The 23,448-nt window shown below is 44.8% G+C and overlaps 1 protein-coding gene across 7 annotated transcripts in view; it reads left to right on the forward strand.

Annotated features, from left to right (window-relative positions):
* The window catches only part of FOXN3 (forkhead box N3), a 380,637-nt gene extending 357,782 nt beyond the window's left edge, over positions 1 to 22,855 (forward strand). For all 7 annotated transcript variants that reach the window (XM_081830069.1, XM_081830068.1, XM_081830074.1 and 4 more), the window contains 2 exons: positions 1,150 to 1,255; positions 16,096 to 22,855. In XM_081830069.1, coding sequence (XP_081686195.1) covers positions 1,150 to 1,255; positions 16,096 to 16,633 — 644 coding nt within the window. In that variant the 3' untranslated portion in view covers positions 16,634 to 22,855. The remainder of the gene's footprint in view (positions 1 to 1,149; positions 1,256 to 16,095) is intronic.
* Positions 22,856 to 23,448: the final 593 nt, after the last annotated feature.

Here is a 23,448-nt window from a genome sequence, read left to right on the forward strand (position 1 = left end):
CGGGGGACTCAGGATGCTGTTCAGAGAAGGAAGAAGAGATTTCGGTAACTTGCATAAAGTCACACAAGAGGAATTAAGATTAAAGCTAAGACTCCAAGCCCCGCATCAGGGCTCTCACTTCATGAAGCACGCCTGGCCCCGTGGACGCATGGAGGAGAATTGGTAGTACAGGAAGAGTATTGGCTTGAACCAAACGAAACTGCTATTTGGGAGGTCGAAAAAGATGGACTTTTGGGGATTTCCTGTGGTTCCCCTGTTGTGTGACTCCTCAGACAGGTGTGAGGCTCCTGTGGGATTGTATGGAAATGGACGGGATCTGATGTTCACTGGCAAAAAGGTTGGCTTACCGTTGCTCCAGGGACGAGGGTATTTAGGAGAAGGCAGGATGGTGAGAGAACTCTCTGGAGATTTGCTTGGGGGGAAGCTTCGAGAAAGGAGGAAGTGGGCCCTCCAGAGCGGGCTCTGCATGATTCTGAGGCAGGAGCCAGAGCTTCCCTGCCAACCCTCTACCCCGCCACACTGAGGAAGGGTCTTTCCTCGGCAGCAGAAATCACTGTGAGCACGAACTGTGTTGTGAGCACTGAGGTGCCAAGAGGCTTTTTGTAAAATCAGCTTTGTTATTATTTTGGCTCTCTTTTTCCCTTGTTGGATTAAGGACAAACAGAAAGGTGTTCTCAGCTTCTGACCATGATTGGAGAAGCACGAGGAAATGCTTTTGTTTGGTCATTGCTATCAGACTTCTGTCAGTGTTCTTGAGATCTTGTTAGGGTCTGCCTGGAAATAAAAGCTTATATTTAATAAGCGCAAGCAAATAATGTTTGAAGCCCATTTTTTTAATACTCACCCTTTTTTAAACCAGTGCATCAATAATTTGATTGTAAGGTAATGGTCTGACACGGCTGACTGAACCTCTTTCTTGAGGCATGGTATCTTTCTTTCCCTCTCGGTGTGCATGCGTGTACGTGTGTGTGTGCACGTGCACACGCGTATTTCTCTCTCTCTGTTCACTCTCTATGCCAGTAATACTTTCTCTCTCTTTTCGCTCTCTCTCTCTCTCTCTCTTCTCTCTGGTGTATCCAGAATTTCTGACTCAACAGAAATCTTAGAAGTTGAACTCATGTGTGGTGTCTTTCCTTTTTGCTTTTCCAGTTCCTCCAGGAGTGATACAAAATGGAGCACGGGTTCTGAGCCGCGGGCTGTTTCCTGGAGTTCGGCCTTTGCCAATCACTCCCATTGGAATGACGGCAGCTGTGAGGTAAGGGAGACACTCTCTGGGCAGAGCCTGCCTAAGAAGTGGGAAGGGCATCATCATGTGTCCCACACGGTCACTTGGGATGGAGAGGCCCAGCCTCTAAACAGTGAAGACAGTAAACTTGGTTTGGGTGTTCAGAAAAGTCAAAGTAATTCCCAGGGACCCCAGTCCACGAGCCAGCTTCGCCTTCTGGGCTCAAATTATCTCGGTCCCGTGGCAGATAAGGAGATGAAGACAAATTAAGTGTTTTTGTTCTAAGAAGGTGGGGCAAGGAAGGGGGAAGGAAGTGGTGAGCAAGTTGTTCATTAGATTCTAGGCCAACTGGTCTACCTCTAGAATGAACCGCAAAATCCTGTGTGAAAAGTGCCTTGGTAAGTGGGATATAAATAACAGGTGGCAGCATTCCCCCTGCTTCCAAGAATCAGGTCAGTTGCCCAAGCCACATGAACTCTTCCTTGGGAAATTGCTTCCCTCCATCCTTCTTACTCCATTGCCAGCCCTGGGTTAGGGTCTCTCACTAGCTTTGACCCCTCAAAGGGGCCAGTGTGAATGCCACCTCCTATTTTCCTGCTGCTTCTCTGCCCACTGCCTCCCACATATCAGCCTGACATCACCCCATTCCTTCTGTCTCCTTGAGCCAAACTTGTTCCCCAGTGTTGGCCCATCTTATCCATTCTGTTTCCTCTGTGTAGGCTTCCCTCAGCCTCCACGTGCAAATCAGCACCTCCTTCAAGGTCCATCACAAAAACGATTACTTCACAAAGCTTTTGGGAACGTGGCCTCTGAGCCACCCTGGATGGAGTTCTCTTTCCTTTGAAAGCCCCATGCTTTGTTTGCGGCCCTTTGATGGGTGACCCTGTGTGGTAAAATTCCTCTGTGTGTCCCCCTCTGCTCTCGGGTTTACTTGCTATAGATAGGGCTGGCTCTCACTCACTTGGCTGATGGCTGATGACTCCTCACGTTTGCAGTGTCGGGCCCAGGCTCTCACTTGGAAGGCCCATCACACTGAGCTATACCCCTCCATAGCATCCTCTCCTTGCTCACTCTGCACTTTTGGATCAAGTTCGCATCTGAAGGCCATTTTCCTTTCATAGTGTCTCATGTCCCAAAGGAAACCACCCCAGAAGGTCTGTTGGGGGGCCTGAGGGAAGATGCAAGGTCGAGCTCCCTCGTGTGAAGGAACCACGTGAAGCTTTCCCGCTCAATTGTGTCTTGCCGCTCTTCTGGCAAACCAACCTACTCTTGCCAAGGTGGAAGTCCCCCAATCTTCAGGGCAGACACTGGTGTCTAGGATCTGATGAGGAGGGAATTTGGTTGGAATTAGAATAGTAATAAAGTTAGAAAACCACATAGCATTTCCGCTAACCCAATATGGTGATACTTTCCAAAAATAGATGGGGGGATGGGTCTCTCTCTTGTATTTCTCCAGTATCTTCCATGGTTATCTGTAGATCACTAATTCCTGAGTTCATAAATGAAAAGCCTCTTCCATGAAGCCAAAGTATCAGTGCCTTTGCGTCACATTATGAGAGAGACATACTCCATTTTCTGGTCTTACTTAAAATCTTTTCAGCCTCACCTCCCACCCTTACTTTTTGGCTGACAGGACTTTGAGACTGTAGACTGTTTCTCGTGGAACAACAGTCTATGTTCATTAGCAGATTCCAAGTATAGATTTCAGTTTGTCATCTTGAGCATTCCTTTCAGCCCTTTCCAGGATGGATCTGGATGTGGCTCCGGCCATTCCTCGGAGCAGAGCACAGGAGAGCCGGGCGCACGGGGAGAGAGATGTAAGACCAGGTTGGCCTTCAGCAGGAGCCATCCCCTAATTTTAATTATTATCCTTGTAACGTATATCATTTCCCATTATCATACATTCTACTGATTAGTACTCCCTAGAGGATCATTTAAAATATTGATTTCCTTTTTTTTTTTTTCCTCCTGGTTATGTTCTGGTTGGGGCAATAACAAAGCACCACCACAAAACAGTGAAGTCTTGTCTCTCATTAAAGAGTTGCCACTTCCCCAGTGAAGGGAGCACTTCACTTTGGCTCTGCCACGGTGAAAGACCACAAAACAGGTTTCAGGTGCAGTCAGGAGACAGAAAGCATACTAGGTGTTCGAGCAGGGAGACTTTCATGTAAAGAACCATCAACCAGGTAGGAAGTTATGAACCAAGTAACTGGAAGGGTAAAAAGAGAACTCCAGGCATCATGGTGAGAGCAGTTGCTGGAAGCAGCCACATCCCCTCAGGCTAAGAGAAAGGGGAGAGGTTGTGATGGTTGCCCTGCAGAGGTGGGGCTCAGACCTCAGAAGAGGAGCCGGGGGGTGGGGATCCAGACCTTTGACGGGTACCCCTCCCCAGGGTGCTGGAGTCTCTGAGCTCAGAGGAGGGACCTGTGGAAGGACCAGAGGGATCTCAGATCTCCTGCTGGTGCAAGCCCTGTAGGGGAACGTGAAGAAGTTGGTTCTGTAAGCATCAGAGGGACCATGAGCTGGATTCAACAGCTTCTACAGGAATGAGCTGTGGCCTCAGGTGAACAGGATACACCCAGGAAGGGGCGTGTCCTTTCTTCCTCCTCCCCCTTCCCAGTCTTTCCGTGGCACCTCATGTTGTTTGAGCCTAACATGGAGCCAGATGGTGCAGTAGACGTGGGGCTTGCACAGCCCAGCCCCAGCCCCAGCCCTAGCCCGCAAAGCACTGTGGAAGGGTGGGTTTGGAGCTGAGTGACAGTAGTTTCAATGTCTGTCCACTTGCTTGCTTGATGTCTGTCCACTGTGAAAGCACACATAGTCTAAGAGTGACCTTCGTCAGCATCAGAGAAGTTTTCGGTGAAATGCACAACTGCTGGTTTGCAAAACTAGACAGGTTTCCATCTGCATAAATAAGCGAGAACCAGTCAAGAAAACCATTGTGCATTAGCAGTGCATTCTCCAAATACAAGTTCGGCACCTTCCAGCTCAGTTTTAAGAGAAATTAGGGGAGAGGAGTATTGCAAGCTCTGTAAGGTCAAGGACCCTTGCTCAGAATACTTTGCCTTCTTCATGCCCCAAATGCCTGGCAAATAATAGGTACTGAGATGCTTTCAGAAAGAATAAACATAAACATAGCCACGGGGGTGTTTGCAGAACCATTGTCTATGTAAAACCCATTAATAAGTCTTTGGGTGGGAGGATCTTGTTTTGCTCTTTCACACTCACTGTAATTTAAAATTTTTTAAAAATTTGACCATGTATCTGAGGTTAAAAGGAAAACAGTCCGCAGGAGAACAGAACAACAGCAGATGTTGGCCAGACCCCGTGTTGGTGACCAAGGGTTTCTGAGGGTGTTCGTGTTCCCACCACTGCCCGCCACCCCCGATCAGTGCAGCGGGGGATGGAGGGAGGGCCAGAGAGTCATTAGCACCCACTAAAGACCAATTTCCTACTCTGCTTTGTGTGGCAGGTTTTCTGTGTGAGTCTAAGTGACTTCTCCTTAAGTGAAAATATTTGTCTTTCAGGGATTTTTTTTTTTTCCCCACCACTGAGTGGCAAAGGCCATGTTTGTTTGTCTTAACTCTGAAACTGTTATTGACATAGATGAAGTGTTACTTTTATTAGCTGATCATTACACAGCTTGTATTTGCTGGGTTCCTTTGCATATAATTATGATGTGAAATCTCCTTGTAAGAGTATCTGTCAATAGTGTAATTGACTTTACAGTGTTGACTTTTTACTCAATAACCTCAGAGATTGGCCCATCCTTAGTCGTTGGAAACCTGCTTATTTTTAAATTTGCCTGGGCATAGAGTCCTCAAGACACATCATCCTCAAAATGACTCTCACACGAAAGTTTCATGCCTGTGTCTTCGGTTTTCCCAGAGACATTCTTTGCAGAGAATACATTGAATGGAACAAACGATTATAGCCCTAGGAGAACTGTTCCTGGCTCTCTTGGGAAACAGGAGCCCCAAATTTCTCACATTTATAGCATTATGGGCTGCCTCCCAGGTAGGGGCCATAGCAGCTCTCTGGGATCTGGGCCCCCTTGCTTTCAACTCTGAGGGCTCTTTTGACTGCAAGTGATCATTTAGGTGGTTGAGAAGAATTAAATGTCCAAGGCTTGCCAAAGAGGACTGGGAGAAAACTGCTGAGGGGGTGGGGGTCCTTCATAAGGCAGCAGGGCCAGAAATTACATACGAGAACTCAGGAACCAAGTTAACCCAGTCCTTATCCTGTGGTTGTATGTGTGTGCCTGGGCTTCTCATTAGTAAACCAGTCTTACGGGTTATTAGGGTAATGCAGAGTTATGTGCCTGGCATATGATACGTGTTAAGTAGGTGCTTGATAAATAATATGGAAAAACAAACAACCCAATTCAGAAATGGGCAAAGGACTTGAATAGATATTTCTCCCAAGAAGATATACAAATGGCCAAAGCTCATGAAAAGATGCTCAGCATCGCTAATCATTAGGGAAATGCAAATCAAAACTATGAGATACCACCTCACACCCATTAGGATGACTTGTAGCAACAGCAGAAACTAACAAGTGTTGAGGAGGATGTGGAAGACTTGGAACCCTTGTATGCTATGGGTAGGGATGTAACATGGTGGAGCTGTTGTAGAAAACAGTATGGCGATTCCTCAAAAAATTAAAAATCAAATTACCATATGGTCCAGCAGTTCCACTTCTGGGTTTGGACCCAAAAGAACCAAAAGTAGGGTCTTGAAGGGATTTCCGTCCATCTGTGTTCATAGCACTATTCACAATAGCTAAAATGTTTAAGCAACCCAAGGTTTCGTCAACAGACGAATGAATAAGCAATATGTGGTATATACACACAATGGAATCTCATTCAGCCGCGAAAAGGAAAGACATTCTGACACATGCTACGTACGGTACGGATAAACCTTGAGGAGATTACATTAAGTGTAATAATCCAGTCACAAAAAGACAAACTCCGTGTTCCACTTATATGAGGTATTTAGGGTAGTCAAAATCCTAGAGACAGGAAGTAGAAGGGTGGTTGCCAATGGCTAAGGGGGGGAAGGAGTGGAGAGTGAGTATTTATTGGGGACAGAGTTGTAGTTTTATGAAATGAAGAGTTCTAGAGTTGGACAGTGGTGATGGCCGCACAGTAATTATGAATGCATTCAGTACCACTGACCTATACAATTAAAAATGGTTAAGATGGTAAGTTTTTCATGTTTGTGTCTTGTACCGTAGTAAAGCCAATTGGAAACAAAAATAAGATTAATAATGTGGGGAGCCTTGGATTCATCTAGCTTGCCCTCCACACACCTTCCCAGGTCCCCTTTCTGAGCACCTGAAGCCTAGCCCCAAACCCCAGGAAAAGGCTTAGATTGAGCTTTTTATGCCCCCTTCAGCACAGTGTACATCCGCTCAAGCCATTGGTTTTAAGGAGTGGCAGCAGTCATCTGAACCTCAGCAGTTTATAAAATTATAAGAAAGTTCCATCTAGGCACCAGCTAAAGCTACTTAATTTTATTTGGACCTCAAGTGAAAACTGCAGTTCCCATGGAACATGAAGCGAGTCAGGAATTAATGGTCTTACTGTAATACAGAGCATTAATACCTAAGGTGCTGTCAGAATAGAGTCCTCAGGAAAACTCCTCTCAGCCTAAGATCTGCTCCTGGTCACCTAACTTTGTCTTTCCCCTTTGAGAAGATGTTTGTCACAGGAGTTTCAGGAAGCTGACAACGTTCAATTTTAAGATAGAGTGTAGTCTAACAACAGAACTTGAGGGAAGATTTGCCACCGGTCTTTCTTTTTCTTTTTTCTTTTCTGAGATTTGTTTTTTTTGGTTTTTTTTTAAGGAGACAAATCTTTCCCCTTCTTTATTTTTTAAGTAATCCCCACACCCAACATGGGGCTCGGATTTACAACCCCAGGATCAAGAGGTGCATGCGGTACTGACTGAGCCAGCCAGGTGCCCCTGGGCTTTCTTTTTTTAATTGAAGTATAGTTGACACACAATTTTGCATTAGTTACAGGTGTACGACGTAATGATTAGACAAGTCTATATATTATGCTGTGCTCACAACAGACATAGATAGCTGCCATCTGTCCTCATACGGTGCTGTCACAATACATTGACTATATTCCCGATGCAGTACCTGCTATTGGTCTTTTTGTATTATATTTTGTTTTGTTTTTAAAGACCATGCACCTGTCAGCTTCCATCTTCTGAAATCATGTTCTTTGAAGGCAGTTCTGAAACTCAGAAATAGGTTATGCTTTATGGTAGGAGGGAGAGAAGAAAATGTCACAAGAAGAGTATGGCTTATTTTTAATTTCTTTCTGAATTCATTATGGTAACTGTAGGGATTTGTCCACTTCACCAAAGTTTCCAGGTCTGTTGGTGGAAAGTTATTCATAACGTGTCTGCCGTCTTTTAAAATACTTTTGTAGTTATGCTCCTTTTTCATTCCTTATTTCATTTTAACATCACTCTTCTTGCTTAATCTTGCCATAGTTTTTTGGCTTTCCTCTCAAAGTCAACTTTTGGGTTTTTTGGTTTGGGGTTTTGGGTTTTTTTGTTTGCTTTTGGTTTTTTTTTTCCTTCATTTATAATTGGCTTTCTTTTTGTAGGTTTATTCTTTTTCTCTTTGTCTGGATTGGTTACTTTCATTTTTAAACTTTTCTTCTTTTTCTATAAAAGTTTAAGGTTATAATTTCCTTGAAACTACTGCCTAGTTGTATCCCATGAGTTTTGATATCTTTTATTTTCATTATTAACAGTGCAAAGTATTTTTAATTTCCCTTTTGATTTCTTTGACTCACAGGTATTTTTGGAAGCATGTTTTTAAATTTTCAAACTGAGGAGAAGGTGATTGTTTCTTATTTTGGTTTTTAGTTACCTCTTCAACACTGATTCTTAACTACCAGGCATTTGTGGTCAGGGAGTTGATCTGTAAGATACCGCTTCTTCAAAATTTGGGGAGACTTGCTATATGATCTAGTATACATTGGTTTTTATAAATATTCTATGTGTGCTTCAAAATAATATGTCGTCTTCATTACTAACACATGTTCTGTATATGTCCGTTAGATCAAGTCTGCATTACTAACCCTGTTGTGGGGGAGCAGCACCCTTGATCAATTGAATACTGAGAATGATGTATTTAAAATCTCCCATTACAATGTGGATTTTGACCGTTTCTCCTTGTAGCTCTTTCAGTTTGGGCTGTGTATATTTTGAAGCTATCTTAGTGGAGGTATCCATGTTTAGAACTGTTGTATCTCAGGCGCCTGGGTGGCTCAGTCATTAGGTGTCTGCCTTCGGCTTGGGTCATGATCCCAGGGCCCTGGGATCGAACCCCGCATCGGACTCCCTGCTCCGCGGGAAGCCTGCTTCTCCCCCTCCCCCTCCCCCTGCTTGTGTTCCCTCTCTTGCTGTATCTCTCTCTGTCAAATAAATAAATAAAATCTTCAAAAAAAAAAAAAAAAAGAACTGTTGTATCTTCCTGGTAAACTGAACCTTTATGAATGTTTTATGACTCTCTTTATCTGTAGTAATGATTTTTGCCTTAAAAATCTGTCTTCTCTGGTTTTAATATAGCTACACCAGCATGGCATGAGACAACATTTTCCATCCTTTTACTTTTAACCTTTTTTTGTCTTTGTGTTTTAGGTTTTTCTCTTAGAAACAGCTTTTTTTTTTATTCTGCGTTAATGATCTTTACCATTTAGTGAAGATTTTTAGCCCCTTTTTAATAACATATTTGGATTTATTTCTACCATTTTATTTTGTATTTGTTTGCTCTGCTATTTCCAGATTCTTTTTCATTTCTTGCATTATTTTAAATTGATCAAGAGTCTCCCATTCCTCATTTTTTTCCCTTCTGATGGTTTAGAAATTATACATTTTGTTTCTTGTCTTTTAGTGTTGATCCCAGAACTTGTAACATGAATATTTTAAAATGTTTAAAGTTAATCAATACTTTTAACCTCCTGATCAATACAAGGCCCTTGGAATGCTTTAACTGTTCTTCTCTGCCTCCCAAATGATGTGTTACATTTGTCCAGTACTTTGGTTCTATTTCAGTTTTTTTTTAAGTCACTTAGTCATTATCATCATCATTATGCTGTTCAGTCAATACTTGATTACATATTTTTTGCTTATCATTTCTTCTTGCGTCTCAGACCTTCATTTTCCTTTTTTCCTGAAATATATTCTTAAGAAGTTCCTTATACTGAGTATCTGCTTTTAGTTAAAGCACTAATGACATCTTGTCTGAAAACATACTTATTTTGCCTTCTTTCTTAGAAGATAATGTTATAATGCATACAGTTCTAGTTTGACCATTCTTTCCTTCCTCTCTCACTTTGAGAATATTTTTCCACTTTCATCTGTTTTGCTTGTTTTATCTTAACTGATACTCTTCTTTATTTTTTTTTAAAGATTTATTTATTTTTATTATTTTAGAAAGAGAGAGAGTGCATGCATGGGGGGAGGAGCAGAGGGAGAGAGAAAATCCTGAGCAGACGCTCCCCTGAGCACAGAGCCCATTTCCAGGGCTCAGCCCTCACCTCAGGGCTCAGTCCCAGGATCCTGCAATCACAGCCTGAGCCGAAATCCAGAGTCAGAGGCTCAACTGACTGAGCCACCCAGGCTCCCCACTGATGCTCGTCCTTAGGTGATGTGTTTTCTTTCTGCTACTTTTAAGTCTTCTTTCTCCCTTTTTTAAATGTCTACAGTTCGACTATGATGTGTCCAGATACACATTTCTTTTTACTTATCTTCTGTGGGATTTGTTGGTTAAATCTGAAGATTGGTACCTTTCATCAAAATGAGAAAATTCTCAGCCCGTTTTCTCTTCAGGCGTTGGGTTTGCCCCCATGTTCTGTTTCATTCTGGAACTCTAGTTGTATTTACATTGGGTCTTCTTACTGTATTCCACATTGCCCAGCCTTCCGTATTTCTCTTTGTCTCTGCTGCATGGTATGTAGTCTCTTCAGATTCATCTTCCAATTCACTGCTCTTTTTTTTTTTTTTTTTTTAACTAATTTTTCTCCTTCAGCTTCATTGAGGTTAATTTCAGGGATTATACTTTTTTCATCTCAGGCAACTCTGATGCTTTCCAAAATCTGTCTACTTAGATTTCATAATCTATTCTTCCTTTCTGATACTTTTCAGTTCCCTCTTTTATTTCTGTACACATGCTTGACATCGTGTACCTACTTACTTCAATATTTGTCAGCTTTACAGTTCAGATTCTATCGTTGGTTTTTCTGTTGCCTCTGCCTTATGGTGGCTTATTTGTGTTTAATTGGTTTTTTTTATTATTATTATTATTATGAACCTATGTTCCTTAAAGTCTTATCTGTGGGAATTCATTGTGGCCTGAGATTAAAGACTGTTCTTCCAGAAAGGATTTGTATTTTCTTCTAGTAGGCACCATTGGGCACTTTAAATTAAATTTAGTTTAAAGCCTTTGGGTCCACACAGTGGACCCAAATTCTGGCCTCATCCCCACAAGACTCAAGGCTTGTGGTTAAAAAATCTCAGGGGATGCTTTTCTTATTTTGCATCCCATCTGGAGCGGAGGTTAAGGCTGGCTTTTAGCCCCATTGTCTGCCTGTGATGGGCAAGTTACTTTTCCCTAGGACCTCATTGAGATTATCATTATTCAGACGTCTTAGCTTTTTCATTTACATGACATTTTTACATTTATACATTCCTAGCTGCCTGCTTGCTGGTATGTTTGATGATTTTAGGTTATGAGTTTTCTATGTGAATATTTGATTAACCGTAATATGGGGGAATCCTGATGGCTGAAATTCAGGTTGTGTTCTTGAAGAGAGGATTTGCTTTCAAAACTTACGCTGGGTGCCTAGGGCCCAGTACACCTGAGGCCACCTTAATCCCCTTTGAGGAGCCACAGCAGCTGCCGGAGTCAATCTTCTGCCGCTCTGTCCCCATCACCATAAGTTCGGGCCCTTGTCACAGTGCTGGCGTCTGCTCTGGGGAAACCCTGGCTTTCTTGGTTGCCTACTGCTCCCATTTCAGATTTTGTCCCTTTATTTTTTAACTTTGTGTGTATGTGACATTCTCTTGGTACACGTGTGTTTGCATGGGTTTCTAAGAGTCCCCTTTTCCAGTGAAGGCTTCACTGGGAACACAGCAGTGACTTAAAACTGTGTTGCTGTACTTCGTCCAAGATCTTTTGTGTGATAGTCGGAAGAGTGCCTTCCAGATGCTTTCTCTGCCTCCCGGCTGGAAGTGAAAACCCCCAGCCATCTCTTGTCTTCCGTGGTCTTTCTACCTGTGTTTGGTTTTAGACAGAAGCCCTGCACTGGCTCCGGTTCTAGCCTTGATTCAGGATCCCATTAACTGCACGCTTGACAAAAGTCCAGAGTTCTCAGGTTAGTCCCTTGAGAGGACCACTTCACCCTAAATGTTGGTCCCTAGGTTTAAAACCATCAGTTCCAGAGAAAACCCTTGGGCCCAGGTGCACGGTGGAGGTGGTACGTATGGTTAGACCAATAATGAACCAAGAGAGGAGACCGCAAAATGGCCATGTCTCATTAGAAGCCGTACTTTGACTTGTTAGTTGCAAGCACTGCTCATTCTCGGCCTGAACTAATGTGATTTCTCACCTTTTATGTTTGCTGTTGCCCATCAGTTTGACGAGAGAATGAATGCCAGGTTTTTGAAATTAACATGACTGCTGGGAGTGGTGGTACATGCAAGCTCAGCGACACCTGAAGAATGGCAGGCATTTCTCATGTATCCCATGTTCATTTCAATGAATGATTTTTGAAGAGGTGGTTAGCTACTTACCTTCCAGCATGTTCGGGATGACTGGTTCCTTCTAAGTATGTGGCGCCCCGTAATGACGGCCCCTGGCAGCCTTGTGCCACCACAAGCATCGCATCAAGTTATTCATAATTGAAGGAGCTTGTCGCTCCCTGCCGAGTCGTGTGTAATTTATGGATTATGCGCCCATGCTGCAATCTCAGGGAAAGTTAACTTTATCCACTGAGAGAGGTACATTTATATTTTAATTCCTGCTCCCTGAACTTAACGTCTGCATACCTGTTTTTATCCAGAAATACGGTCAATGGGTGTATTGGTTTCCTTACCTGAGAGAGACGGAAAGATATTTCAAATTCCTGCTTGAGCTGTCTTTGAGAACTAGCTGGGGCACCGTGGACCAGTCATGGGACTTCCTTAGTTTCTGTTTATTTAATCTGCAAAAACGGTTCGTTGAGTAGGGCCAGTGTTCCAGCGTGTGGCTTATGGAATCCCTGTTGGCGTGCAGCATGATTCCAAGTGGTACCAGAGACCTCGCCCTACATAACATTTAATTCACGGACTATCAAAGTGATTTTCTCTTCTGTTCTCCATTTGACTGTAGTGTGTCTTTAGTACTTCTCTCAGGCTTGTTTATCTCCTTTAAGAAAGAGAAGTTCTCAGGCCCAGAACCTTTCCTCTTGTAATAGTCTGGAACTAGAATGTTCTGTCTTTGCTGTCATTCTAGCATATATCTCCTATATCTCCCACGCCCTACTCCAAACTTTTTACTCAAAAAAATGTCTTAACCTGTGGGAAAGAGGAAAAGCACAATGAACACCATATGCCTTTCACCTAGATTCAGTAAGAATTAGCTTTTGGCTAATTTTTGCCCAATTTCATACTCTTGCTCCCATGATTCTCTCCCCCTCTCTCTTTCTCTCTGTGTTCCGAGGTAGCCTGTTCTGCTTAACTGTGGTAGTGAAGTGAATTATAAGCCCCATGTTGTTAACAAATGAGGATTCAGAACTAAATTGATTTTCTAAAAGCCAGCCATAGCCCAGTTTACTCATCCAAGTGTCGTGGGCTTCGCTCTGAGACTGTTTTATGCTAGTTCAGTAGACCGATTATTTTGCATTTTACAGCAGTTACCTGAAACAACAAAGATCAAGAGAACCATTATCCGAGACTTTCAATTTCACTTGTTTAATAACTATTAATAGCTACCTGTGCAATTAGTTACATTTATTGAGTTTCATATTTGGAAACACCTCAAAGTAATCTTTTCCTAGCCACTTCTATGCACCCAAGACAGAGCCAAGAAACAGAAAGTCTGCAGAAAATAGATATCGCAGGGGCCATTCCCCAAAGCTCAGGGGCTGTGTTTACAGGCAAGCCCCTGAGGCATCCCTCTCTCGGGTCCTCTTTCCTCTTCCTTTATGCCGTGTTCCCATAAGCCTCCCGACCCAGAATAGAAAGAAAACGAGTGCTCAGGTAAGCATGTCACAGCCATAAGAAGCAGTGGTGAGCCGTCTGATGGCAACAGAGGAAACCAAGGCAGAATTCTCAAGCACCACTGAAGAAGCCATCCTCTGCGCTCGGAACTTTTCATTTCATCATCACCCCGCCCTGTAAGGGAGATGAGCCCACGGCAGGTCACTAATAAACAGGGCTGGGCTGTGAACAGAAGCCTGTCTGTCTTGAGAGCCAGGCTCTTTCCAGAAGGGCTGGGCGGAGGTGCTGTGGATTCTGGGATCACAGCGTGCAGGACACAGCCTGGGGCCGTTCTGGAGACTGCTAGGACTTCATTGTGCGAATTAATTGTTGTTGGGCAGCACTGTCATTGCTGGGGTTGATTTTGATGATCTCCAGGCATGTAGCAAAGGGTGGGTTTGGATAATGGCCCTCATGCATTTTGCTGGTGCATATTTCAGTGGGAATTCTCACCACCCGCTTACATTTAGCAGAGCACCCGCTGCAGGGCCTCGAACACCAGGAGGGAGACTCCTTGGCTCCACTCCCCCGCTATACCATTTACACCAAGGACTCTCCTCCCCTTTCACTTTCTCCCTGGGCTGCAACCAGGGTCTTCTTGAGCCTCAGGGCCCATAGAGATGGCAGGAAAGAGAGGGTAACAGCTCGTGACCGAATCTTCTCGTTGGGCCCAACCCCAAAGGCTTTCCATAGATGCCATATGTTCGGGGAGTGTCCAGTAAGGCATGTTGGGGGAGACCCACAGTATCTTCCCAAACTTCATGCTCTCTGCCACACAATTCCATCTGCTCCTACCCTTGCTCAGTCTATCTCGTGTGTCCACTCTGCGCCTGGCGCTGGGGGACATGTCATGACTGGGCCCTGTCTTGTGGAGCTAACACTCCAATGGGAAGCACACAGACATTGAACAAGGCATCACACAGCTCATACAGACGGTGGGACGTGCTGTCTGTGGAGGGAACATGGTAGGAGAGCGTAGAGCTGGGGGTGTGTAGGAAGGAAGGAAGGAAAAGTGTGCTCATGTTCCCCAGAGCTCCTAGAAGTGCATCATCGGGTGGATAGGCTTACAGGACATGGGGCCAACATGTGCAATAGAACACCTCTCCTCCCTGCCCAGAACCTTCAGCCCTCATGTCCAAGTCAGATGCCGTGTCTTCCGCAGACCTTTTTCTTGCCCTCCGTCTATCCCCTCCAGCTGCAAATACCCCTTTTCTCCTGTGCATATTCCTCTCTCATCACCACCTCTTCTGAGCACCTACTGTGTCCTCTCAGTGCCCACCCCTGGGAATGTGTGGCCGAAGCAGGAATGAACATCATAGTCCTCACCCTTGGGCCAGGCACTGGTCCCCCGTCCTCAGCCCCACAACGAAGTGGGTGTAGTTACCCTCCCCTTTGCCAGTATGGAAGCACAGGGAGCTCAGTTCATCACTCAGGCGTAAAGACACGAGACAGTAATCTGTGGTGTCGTAACTGGTGTGGGCTTCTGATGGGAGTGTATGGAAGGGACCTAGTTATAGGGAAATCAGAAAAACAGCAAGAGTCCGTCAGATTGCACTAAGAGCCCATCTTGAGAATCAGACTTTGTTTGGGGCGCCTGGGTGGCTCAGTTGGCTAAGCGACTGCCTTCGGGTCATGATCCTGGAGTGTCCCGGGATCGAGTCCCACATCGGGCTACCTGCTCATCGGGGAGTCTGCTTCTCCCTCTGACCCTCCCCCCTCTCATGCTGTCTCTCTCTATCTCATTCTCTCAAATAAATAAATAAAATCTTTAAAAAAAAAAAAAGAATCAGACTTTGGTCTTAATCCCATCTCTGCTACGTATTAGCTGTGTGGCTTTCCAGACCCTTCTTCCAACGTCAGTAAAATAGGGATGCTCGCACCCGCTTTACAGAGTTAAATGCAGCCATCCTTGCAGATGGCACGTGGCATTTGGCAGGTGGTGAGTATAGTAGGTGGCAGCTTACTGCTCTCTCACCTGTGATGTGACCACGACTTGCTTCTCTGTTCAACTTTAAGCATCTTTGCGACAGTGTCTGTATCTGACCCACCACGGATGCCTCCTGGGGACCCTCCCTAAGACCATGCATCTGCATGTGGGGTGTTCAGCGAATATTTGCAGGATGAACGAGGGAGGGAGGGAAGGCGCGAGCGAATAGCTGTCACCACACAGCAGGTGGCCCTTTCTGCTGAACCCTGGGTTTCATCTCCTGACAAGAGGCTCCTAATGTCGCAGCTCTGGCAGAGAGCAGGCTTGTCCCCCTGAAGTACCCAGGCAGGCCGGCAGAGCCTACCCCGTGGTGTTGGCGGGCGTACAAAACCAAGCCCGGCTTGATTTTTCTGGTTTAATGTAAGAGGTGGCCCTCCACCGCTGTCACCGCGGAAGAGAGTGGTTTGCCGTCTCTGCCCAAGCCGAGGGAGAATGCGGGCGAGCGGGGCATGAGCAGGGAGGCCGGGGGTCGGGATTTGGGGCGCTGCCCACAGAGCAGGGCCGCCTGCAGGGCCCCAGGCGGGCAGAGCGCCGGGCTGCGGGTCAGGGGGCTGCAGGCGTGAGCGCAGGGGGCTAACCTGTGTCCTCTCTGTGTCCCCTCCCCGCCGCCCCGTCCGCAGGAACGGCCTGGGCGGCTGCCGGCTGCGGACCGAGAGCGAGCCATCGTGCGGCTCCCCGGTGGTCAGCGGCGACCCCAAGGACGACCACAACTACAGCAGTGCCAAGTCCAACGCCAGGAGCACCTCGCCCGCCAGCGACTCGGTCTCCTCCTCCTCGGCCGACGACCACTACGAGTTCGCCCCCAAGGGGAGCCAGGAGGGCAGCGAGGGCAGCTTCCAGAGCCACGAGAGCCACAGCGACACGGAGGAGGACGACCGCAAACACAGCCCCAAGGAGGCCAAGGACGCCCTGGGGGACAGCGGCTACGCAGCCCAGCACAAGAAGCGCCAGCACTTCGCCAAGGCCCGGAAGGTGCCCAGCGACACGCTGCCCCTCAAAAAGAGACGCACGGAGAAGCCCCCCGAGAGCGACGACGAGGAGATGAAAGAGGCGGCGGGCTCGCTCCTGCACTTGGCAGGGATTCGGTCCTGTTTGAATAACATCACCAATCGGACGGCAAAGGGGCAGAAAGAGCAAAAGGAAACCACAAAAAATTAAAAACAAGTCACTGATTTGTTTTGAACTTTCGGCCATTTGGTTTTAGCATGTCAGGAGATTTCTAATGATTTGTGGCAATATCAGCAATTTTTTTTTTCTTTTTTCTTTTTCTTTCTTTTTTTTGGTTTGGTTTTCTTTCTTTTCTTTCCTTTTTTTTTTTTTTTTTTTTAATTTGCCCCTCCTTTGTTTTGGACCCTTAAGAATTTTATTTTAAAGGAGATTGAAGCCATAGAACTCATATTGACACTCAGCTGTTTTACAAAAGCTTTTCATTATCTGAAGACAAAACCGAAAAAGCCAAAATTACCATTGCTTCCTCCAGCTCTGTCAGAAACACGTGGCTGAATCCGCAGGGACGCCAACGGTCAGGCCACGGGAACACACATTCGGCACGTGTGCAAAGTAATCATCCATCAGGCCCAACCCTCAGGTTTAAAAGGTCAGGATGGCCCCCCAGTTGGGGTCACTGAGTGAATGCGTATAAGGCGACTGGGGACAAGGAAGAACCCTGGTCCCCTGGGAGCAGACCCAGGCTCGTAGTGCGGGGCATCCAGCTGTGCCAGGAAAACTCTTGGCCTTGCCATGGGTGTCATTGCCATGAAGTGTGCAGGGGTGGGTGGACAGAGTGGGGGGCGTTCTCCAGTCCTTTGTGCTTCTTCGCTGGAAAGCCTAGTAGCATCTTAGGAGGGGGACATACTGGACCACTCCTTTTACACCAGGTGTCAGTGACAATGAGAAGAAACTGGGTCAGTTTTTAGTGATGTTGCTCATCACTGAATTTTGTTCTGTATTAAGAGAATGTTCCACAAGCCATAAGCCTGAAGGTTGGCCCTGCACGCACACGCACACACACACGAGAGATAGAGAGAGAGAGAGAACTAATGCAGAAAACAAGCTATGTCTTAACTGCCCAAGTGAAAATCAAGTCCAGGAAATTACAGTAGCTGTTAAGGAAGAAAATAATGGTACAGATCTTTTTCTGTCTGTCAAAACTGTTTGATCCGAGTGAGAAAACAAAAAGCTACAGAACCTGCCATTAGTATTGTGGTGTATTTCTAAAAGATTAAAGGCAGATTGATGGACAAACAAAAGTAAAAACATGGCAAAAAAAATACAAAAACAAAAAAGTCCTATCCTGCCCTCAAAATGGAGTTTGCAGTTAATATCAGGATTCATCTTTGCAAAATCAGTGATTTCCACGTTCAGCCAGTGTAGCCAGCAGAAATTTCTGATCCACAGTGCATGGATTCCTTTGAAAAAAGAAAAAAAAGGAAAAAAGATAAAAAAGGAAAAAAAAATCACAAAACAAACTTTTTTTTATTCAAAAATAACAAAGTTCTTGTAAGGTAAATAATGTATTTAGCATGAAGCATGAATTATTTTCATATAAATATAGAAAATAGAGAAAAGGCTATGCCTCTAATTTTTAAGCCCTTAGGCTTAGAGTTTCTTTTGGTTTTCTCTTTTTTTTTTTTTCTTTCTTTCTTTCTTTCTTTCATTTTTTTTCTGTTGTTTTGTTTTTTTTTTCCCCAATTATTTTGTTTTGGTTTTTTGAAGCAGGTGTTTAAGGTTTAACCTTCTTCAGGGACAAATTCTGACTGTTGGGGAATCTTACTCTGCAATATAAAATATCTTCGTGTTCTGGTAGGGCCTGGATGGCGGAGCTCTAACTGCCTTGTCTGCACTTCAGCCCCCGACCCCCTGGTTCTCTGTTGAAAAGTGTGTCCTTTCTCTTTGTCTGTCCATGTTTACCATGACGCAATAATTTGAGGGCAAACTTAGTAGTGAGTGTGTATGATAGAATCAAGAGAATTACGGGACGCTGACTTGAGAAAACCATTACCGTGATTTGGTCCTAGCAAAAAGGCAGTGAATAATTATGCAAATTCGCCGGAAGAAGGGAAAGCACGCTAATGGGCCTTATTGGATGAGGGTGTGAGTTAGGGTGCACGCGAAGGAGGAAGTGACACGGATGTTGGAAGGACCAGCCCCAGACAGTTTCCCTGTGATGCCATCTCGCAGTGGGAAGGAGGGGCCGGCCACCTCTGCCACCTGAGCACACGAACCAACCTGGAATTAAGCCCACCTAGATTATGAGAGCTGAATTTAGACAACCGGACGATGTCACGCAGACCAGAAACTCCTGTTACCTTTGCCTAAAAGAAATTATCTTGAGAGATCCAGAGAGAAATCTCTGAAAGAATATGATCTTCCACCCACATGGAGGGGAATTTTAAAACACAAACAGGAACACCCACTACCGGGGCTCAGGATGTGGTGGTGAGGGAGAGCGGGGGGCACTGGGGAGACGGTGATGTTTAAAGACGGGACAGTCGGGGGCCGTCGTGGAGCCCAGTGGCCAGCAGCAGCCAGGACGGAGGGAATGAACTGGCGCGGACCCCGCGCTTTCCTTCCTGTGGGTTGCTGGTAAGAGAACCTGGCGGGGGAAAAAAAGTCTACGCCCATATGACAGGTCAAGTTCAGGACCTGAACCGGAATACTTCCAGCACATTTGTCCCGGGTGTAGATGGGAAAAGGATGTATTACCGAAGTGCCCTGTTCCCTCCATCTCCCCAAGTATCTGACACCCCAAAAGCTGTGTCAGTTGCGGAGCCTGAGCAACACTTTGATACGTGTTGTCGCCTGACCAAACCCGGAAGACAACCCCTTCAGCTCTGCCCCCCCACTCCCTTCCCCCCCCCCCAGGATAAAGTTCAGGCTTCCCTCCCGAAAGGCAGAGGTGGACATCCAGGACTGTTTCTGGCGGGGACTTCTTCCAGTCAAAACCCCCGCGGTGGGCTGTCTCCCCTCATTTCGTTTTTCTAAAGGAGCAAAGGTGTCTTTTAGAAAATAATAAAATGCAATGTGTGTGATTTACTTTTCTGATCTCTTTGAGAAATAGATAAATATCTTATAAAAGTGTGTTCTTAACTCCAGAACCACTCTTTTTGCATAAATACCTCATCGGGCAGCTTTCTAAGTGTTATTTTCCTGAGTCTCCCTCAGCACCCGTGTAGAAGCCTGCTGGGTGACTTCTAGGGGAAACTTCAGTGAGGGTACTTTTTTCTATTTTTCTTCTGTTTTTGGAGGCATACACATTATGCATAACCAAAACAATGGCTCAATTGTGTTTAACTTTGTATTTTGATTGTTGAGAAAAAAAAAAAAGTATTGATGTGTATGTGGCCGTTTGTAGTGAATTCATGGCAGAATGAGGTTGTCCGTGTCCTTGCCAAGCCAAGGGGCGGGAGGCACCCTCTCTCACTCCCTCCTCCAAGAGCAGTAGAGGATTTAAGCACAAGCCTATTTGTGAAAGACTATTTTGCTCAAATGTAATTCACTTTAGTCTTGGAATTACTTCCCAAACGTCAGGTGTTCTTTTAGCTTCCAAACTAGCATATGTATTCATGAGTCTGACAGATCGCCTGAGCACCGTTCAAGGGGTGTGGTGTTTTTGCTTTCATTTCTCCTGCTGGGAGAAGGGGTGTTTTCATGTGTCATTCCAGTATCTCACATACTCACGTGGGGCGGGGGGGAGGGGGAGATGGGGAACTATAGCAATATTTAAAGATGCTTTGGAAAACAACCATGAACACATCAGCACCGTGACATCTACAATTACTTGCTGTTGGCCCTCGGACACATTTAAGAGAAAGAGACTGTAGCTCTTTTTTCTTAAATGATATACACATAGACAGTTATTTTTATGCTACTCTAATTGTCTTTTATCTTTATCTAGTACTACGTGGAAAGGGTCTGCATCATAGATTTTTCCCAGCCTTATTATATACCATAAGCTCCTACTTCCCTTCCCTCTCTAATCAATATACTTTTAAGAGTTCTTTGGTAAATAAAGCTGTCTATTTGAAACTCAAATGAACCAAACCCACGTTTAGGTGGTGGTTTGAGATGGCCAAGACGACTGCTGCAGGTTTCAGTCTTGGGGCTGAGTCTTTAAGAAGGGATGTGTCCGAGGCTTTTCCCAAGAGCTGATTTTTTCTCGGAGAGGCATTCAGCGTGTCTGGTCCTTGCTGGGTGCGGCAGTAGCTACCACAGGGCATTCTAGAAGCTGCCGTTTGCACACGAATGGCATTCCTGCCCCAGGGACTTCAGGCTGTGGGCTGTGAAAACCGTCCAGATGGCTTTTGTGCCCAGCTCAGTGCTGGGACACACTGGGACTGCCCGGCACCAAGTGCTACCAACTCACGTTTCAGTGACCCCCCACACTATGCATGTGGGCTCTTAGCCTCTCGTTCGAAGGGCTTTTGGAGAAGGAATCAGAGTTCTGTACAAGTGACCTACATGGGAGGGTTTTCCATACGGGATTGGGTTAAATTCAATGTGACTCCTCTTTTCCCTTTAAACTTGATTCAGGTTGGGACTCGGTTTCTTTCTGGTGGATCACAGCTGCCCAGATGTTGCAATTTATTTTTATGTTTCTGTAGAGAAGTGTTTTTTTCCTTTCATCTTCAGGATTTTTGCCACCAAAAGAACACATTCGAACTCTGTGTCCCCTCTTGATTGTGACTTAACCAGTGTTGACAGTTAAATCCGTAGTGTCGTAGGTCCCAGCCCTCCAATACTATATCAAACACTGTTATGCACATAATGCAGCACTGTGATCTAATTTAAATAATACTTTTTTATTATTTATACTACTATATATAATATACATCAACACTTTTGCTATATAACCTAAGTGATAACCCTCTTTTAGTTATCTGCCAAACTCGGGACTTTGGTTTATATTGCAGTTAACACAGTTACAAAGTTGTAATGGTGTCTTTTTTCTTTGTAACGGAATGTGTAAATCGAAGTATATACATTGTGTGGTGTTCCTGTTTCTGGAGTTTCATGAGGATTTACACATGGCATTCAGTGTTCTGTATAGACCCGCCTACCTTTGTGAGTTCATCTGTTAACCCCTCTTCCTTTGAGAGAGCACCGGAGGTGGTTAACTCCTTGTTTTCTCTCTCTTCTACTGGTTATTCTTGAATTAAGCACAGACTCGTCAGCTCGGTTGCTTTATCATGAATAATGCGTGTGACCTTGAAATTCTTCCACAGTTCAGCAAACAAGTGCTAGCTTCACTGACCAAAAATTAAGGAAGGAAAATACGATTTTCAAAGTGATCCATCTTTTAACGGCCAAAACCGATGTGTCTATGGTGCTGCATTTTGCTGTCTGTCCTACTTTTGAAATCAGACCTAGGTGAAAGATCACTTCTGACTTTACTGTGATATGCTCACAAGTACCCTTCCTGTTCGTTTTGTTAGCGTTGAAATCAAGACTATTTATTTGGAATATATTCAACAGTGTTTTTCCCACTGTATTTCATTTGCAAAAGTTGAGAACAGCCTTCCCTACCTTTTGCAAATAACTGATATTCCATATTGGATTCGCACAGACTTCGATATGGTGAGCCTGTCAAACCTACAAATTGTATTTCATCCTTTCATTACTGTGGCCTGAGTTCCCTGACCTCCACCTCCTTTTTTTAGATGAAACTTAGCACAAGTTCAGTTATTTAAACATGGAGCATTTCTTGAGTACGTGTGTTGAGGCCATTGAAGCTCATAGCTGATTCAGTAACCAGTTTCATGCTGTTTTATTCACACTTACTACTTATTACTGCCATGGTGAAAATGCGGGGTGGGGGGGGGGAGTATCCGGGTGTGTCTGGGAAGCATTAGACACTTGTACATTTTTTTATACTCTGATTCTGTAACATTTCTGAGTTGCGTTTTTGTTTTACAGAAGAAAAAAAAAAATAACAGTGATAAAGCAATCAGAAGACCAAGAGGTTTACTATCGATGCTTAGGGTCGTCTGACCTTTGCTGGCCAATAGACCTACATGGCCAAATTCTAATTTACTAGAGTAATAATTTCTCAAAAGCCAATTTTTTTTTCTGTATTTTCTGTATGAAACTGCCAATAATATCATGAATAGAAAGAGAGAACCATAAAGGAGAAAGAAAGTTGCATCTGTGTTCCCTGCAGGAGCATTGTGAAGGCAGACACAATCAGCCGGACTTCAGGGACCTGATGGTGTTGCTTTGGAGGCATCCATACATGCATTTCGCATTCTTCATATGTAATCATATTGCCAAAGACAAACTATTTCATCATTTATTGTAAATAACACTTTCCCCCAGACCTACCATAAAGTTTCTGTGATGTATTGTCTTCCAGTTGCAATAAAAATTACTGAGTTGCATCAATTGACGAACAATGCCGCGTCGTACTGTGTGCACCGCGTCTCTATATGCAAATGCCGAGCAGTAAAATCATTTCTATTTCTTACCTGCACTAGGGTGTGTGTTCCGTTTTTTGCACTTCAGTTTTAGGGTCTCAGACGTACTTACTGGACCCACCCAACCTCATGCATGCTTCCCTTGTGGTTTAAAAAAAAAAAAAAATCACACACCTTTTGCAAATACGCAAACTCCCAGCCAGAGGCTGGGCTCACTTGTGGCTCTCAGCTCTGGTCTAAAGAATCGTCGGACAGCAAGCCTCCCACCACAGAGTTTAGAGCTTGTGGTTAGACAGATTTTGCCTTTCATCTGGAAGCTGGCAAACTTAGTTGATTATTCTGCTTTGGGGCTGGAGCCTGCCAACCTATCCCAGGTCCTGAGGGTTTCTTGTGATAACTTTCTAACCCTTAGACTTCTCCTATAGATTTAACCTATCACCAATCCATCACCCCTGCAATACCACCCCAAGGTCCAGCAAGGAGCTGGATGGGCTAAAGGAGTGGTGAGACGGTTAATAGCTCATGGGGCACCAGTCACCATGCTGGAGGAGCAGAAAGGGT

Source organism: Leptonychotes weddellii, chromosome 9 (assembly GCF_054177405.1).
Source record: "Leptonychotes weddellii isolate Sample4059 chromosome 9, ASM5417740v2, whole genome shotgun sequence".
Classification (NCBI taxonomy): domain Eukaryota; kingdom Metazoa; phylum Chordata; class Mammalia; order Carnivora; family Phocidae; genus Leptonychotes; species Leptonychotes weddellii.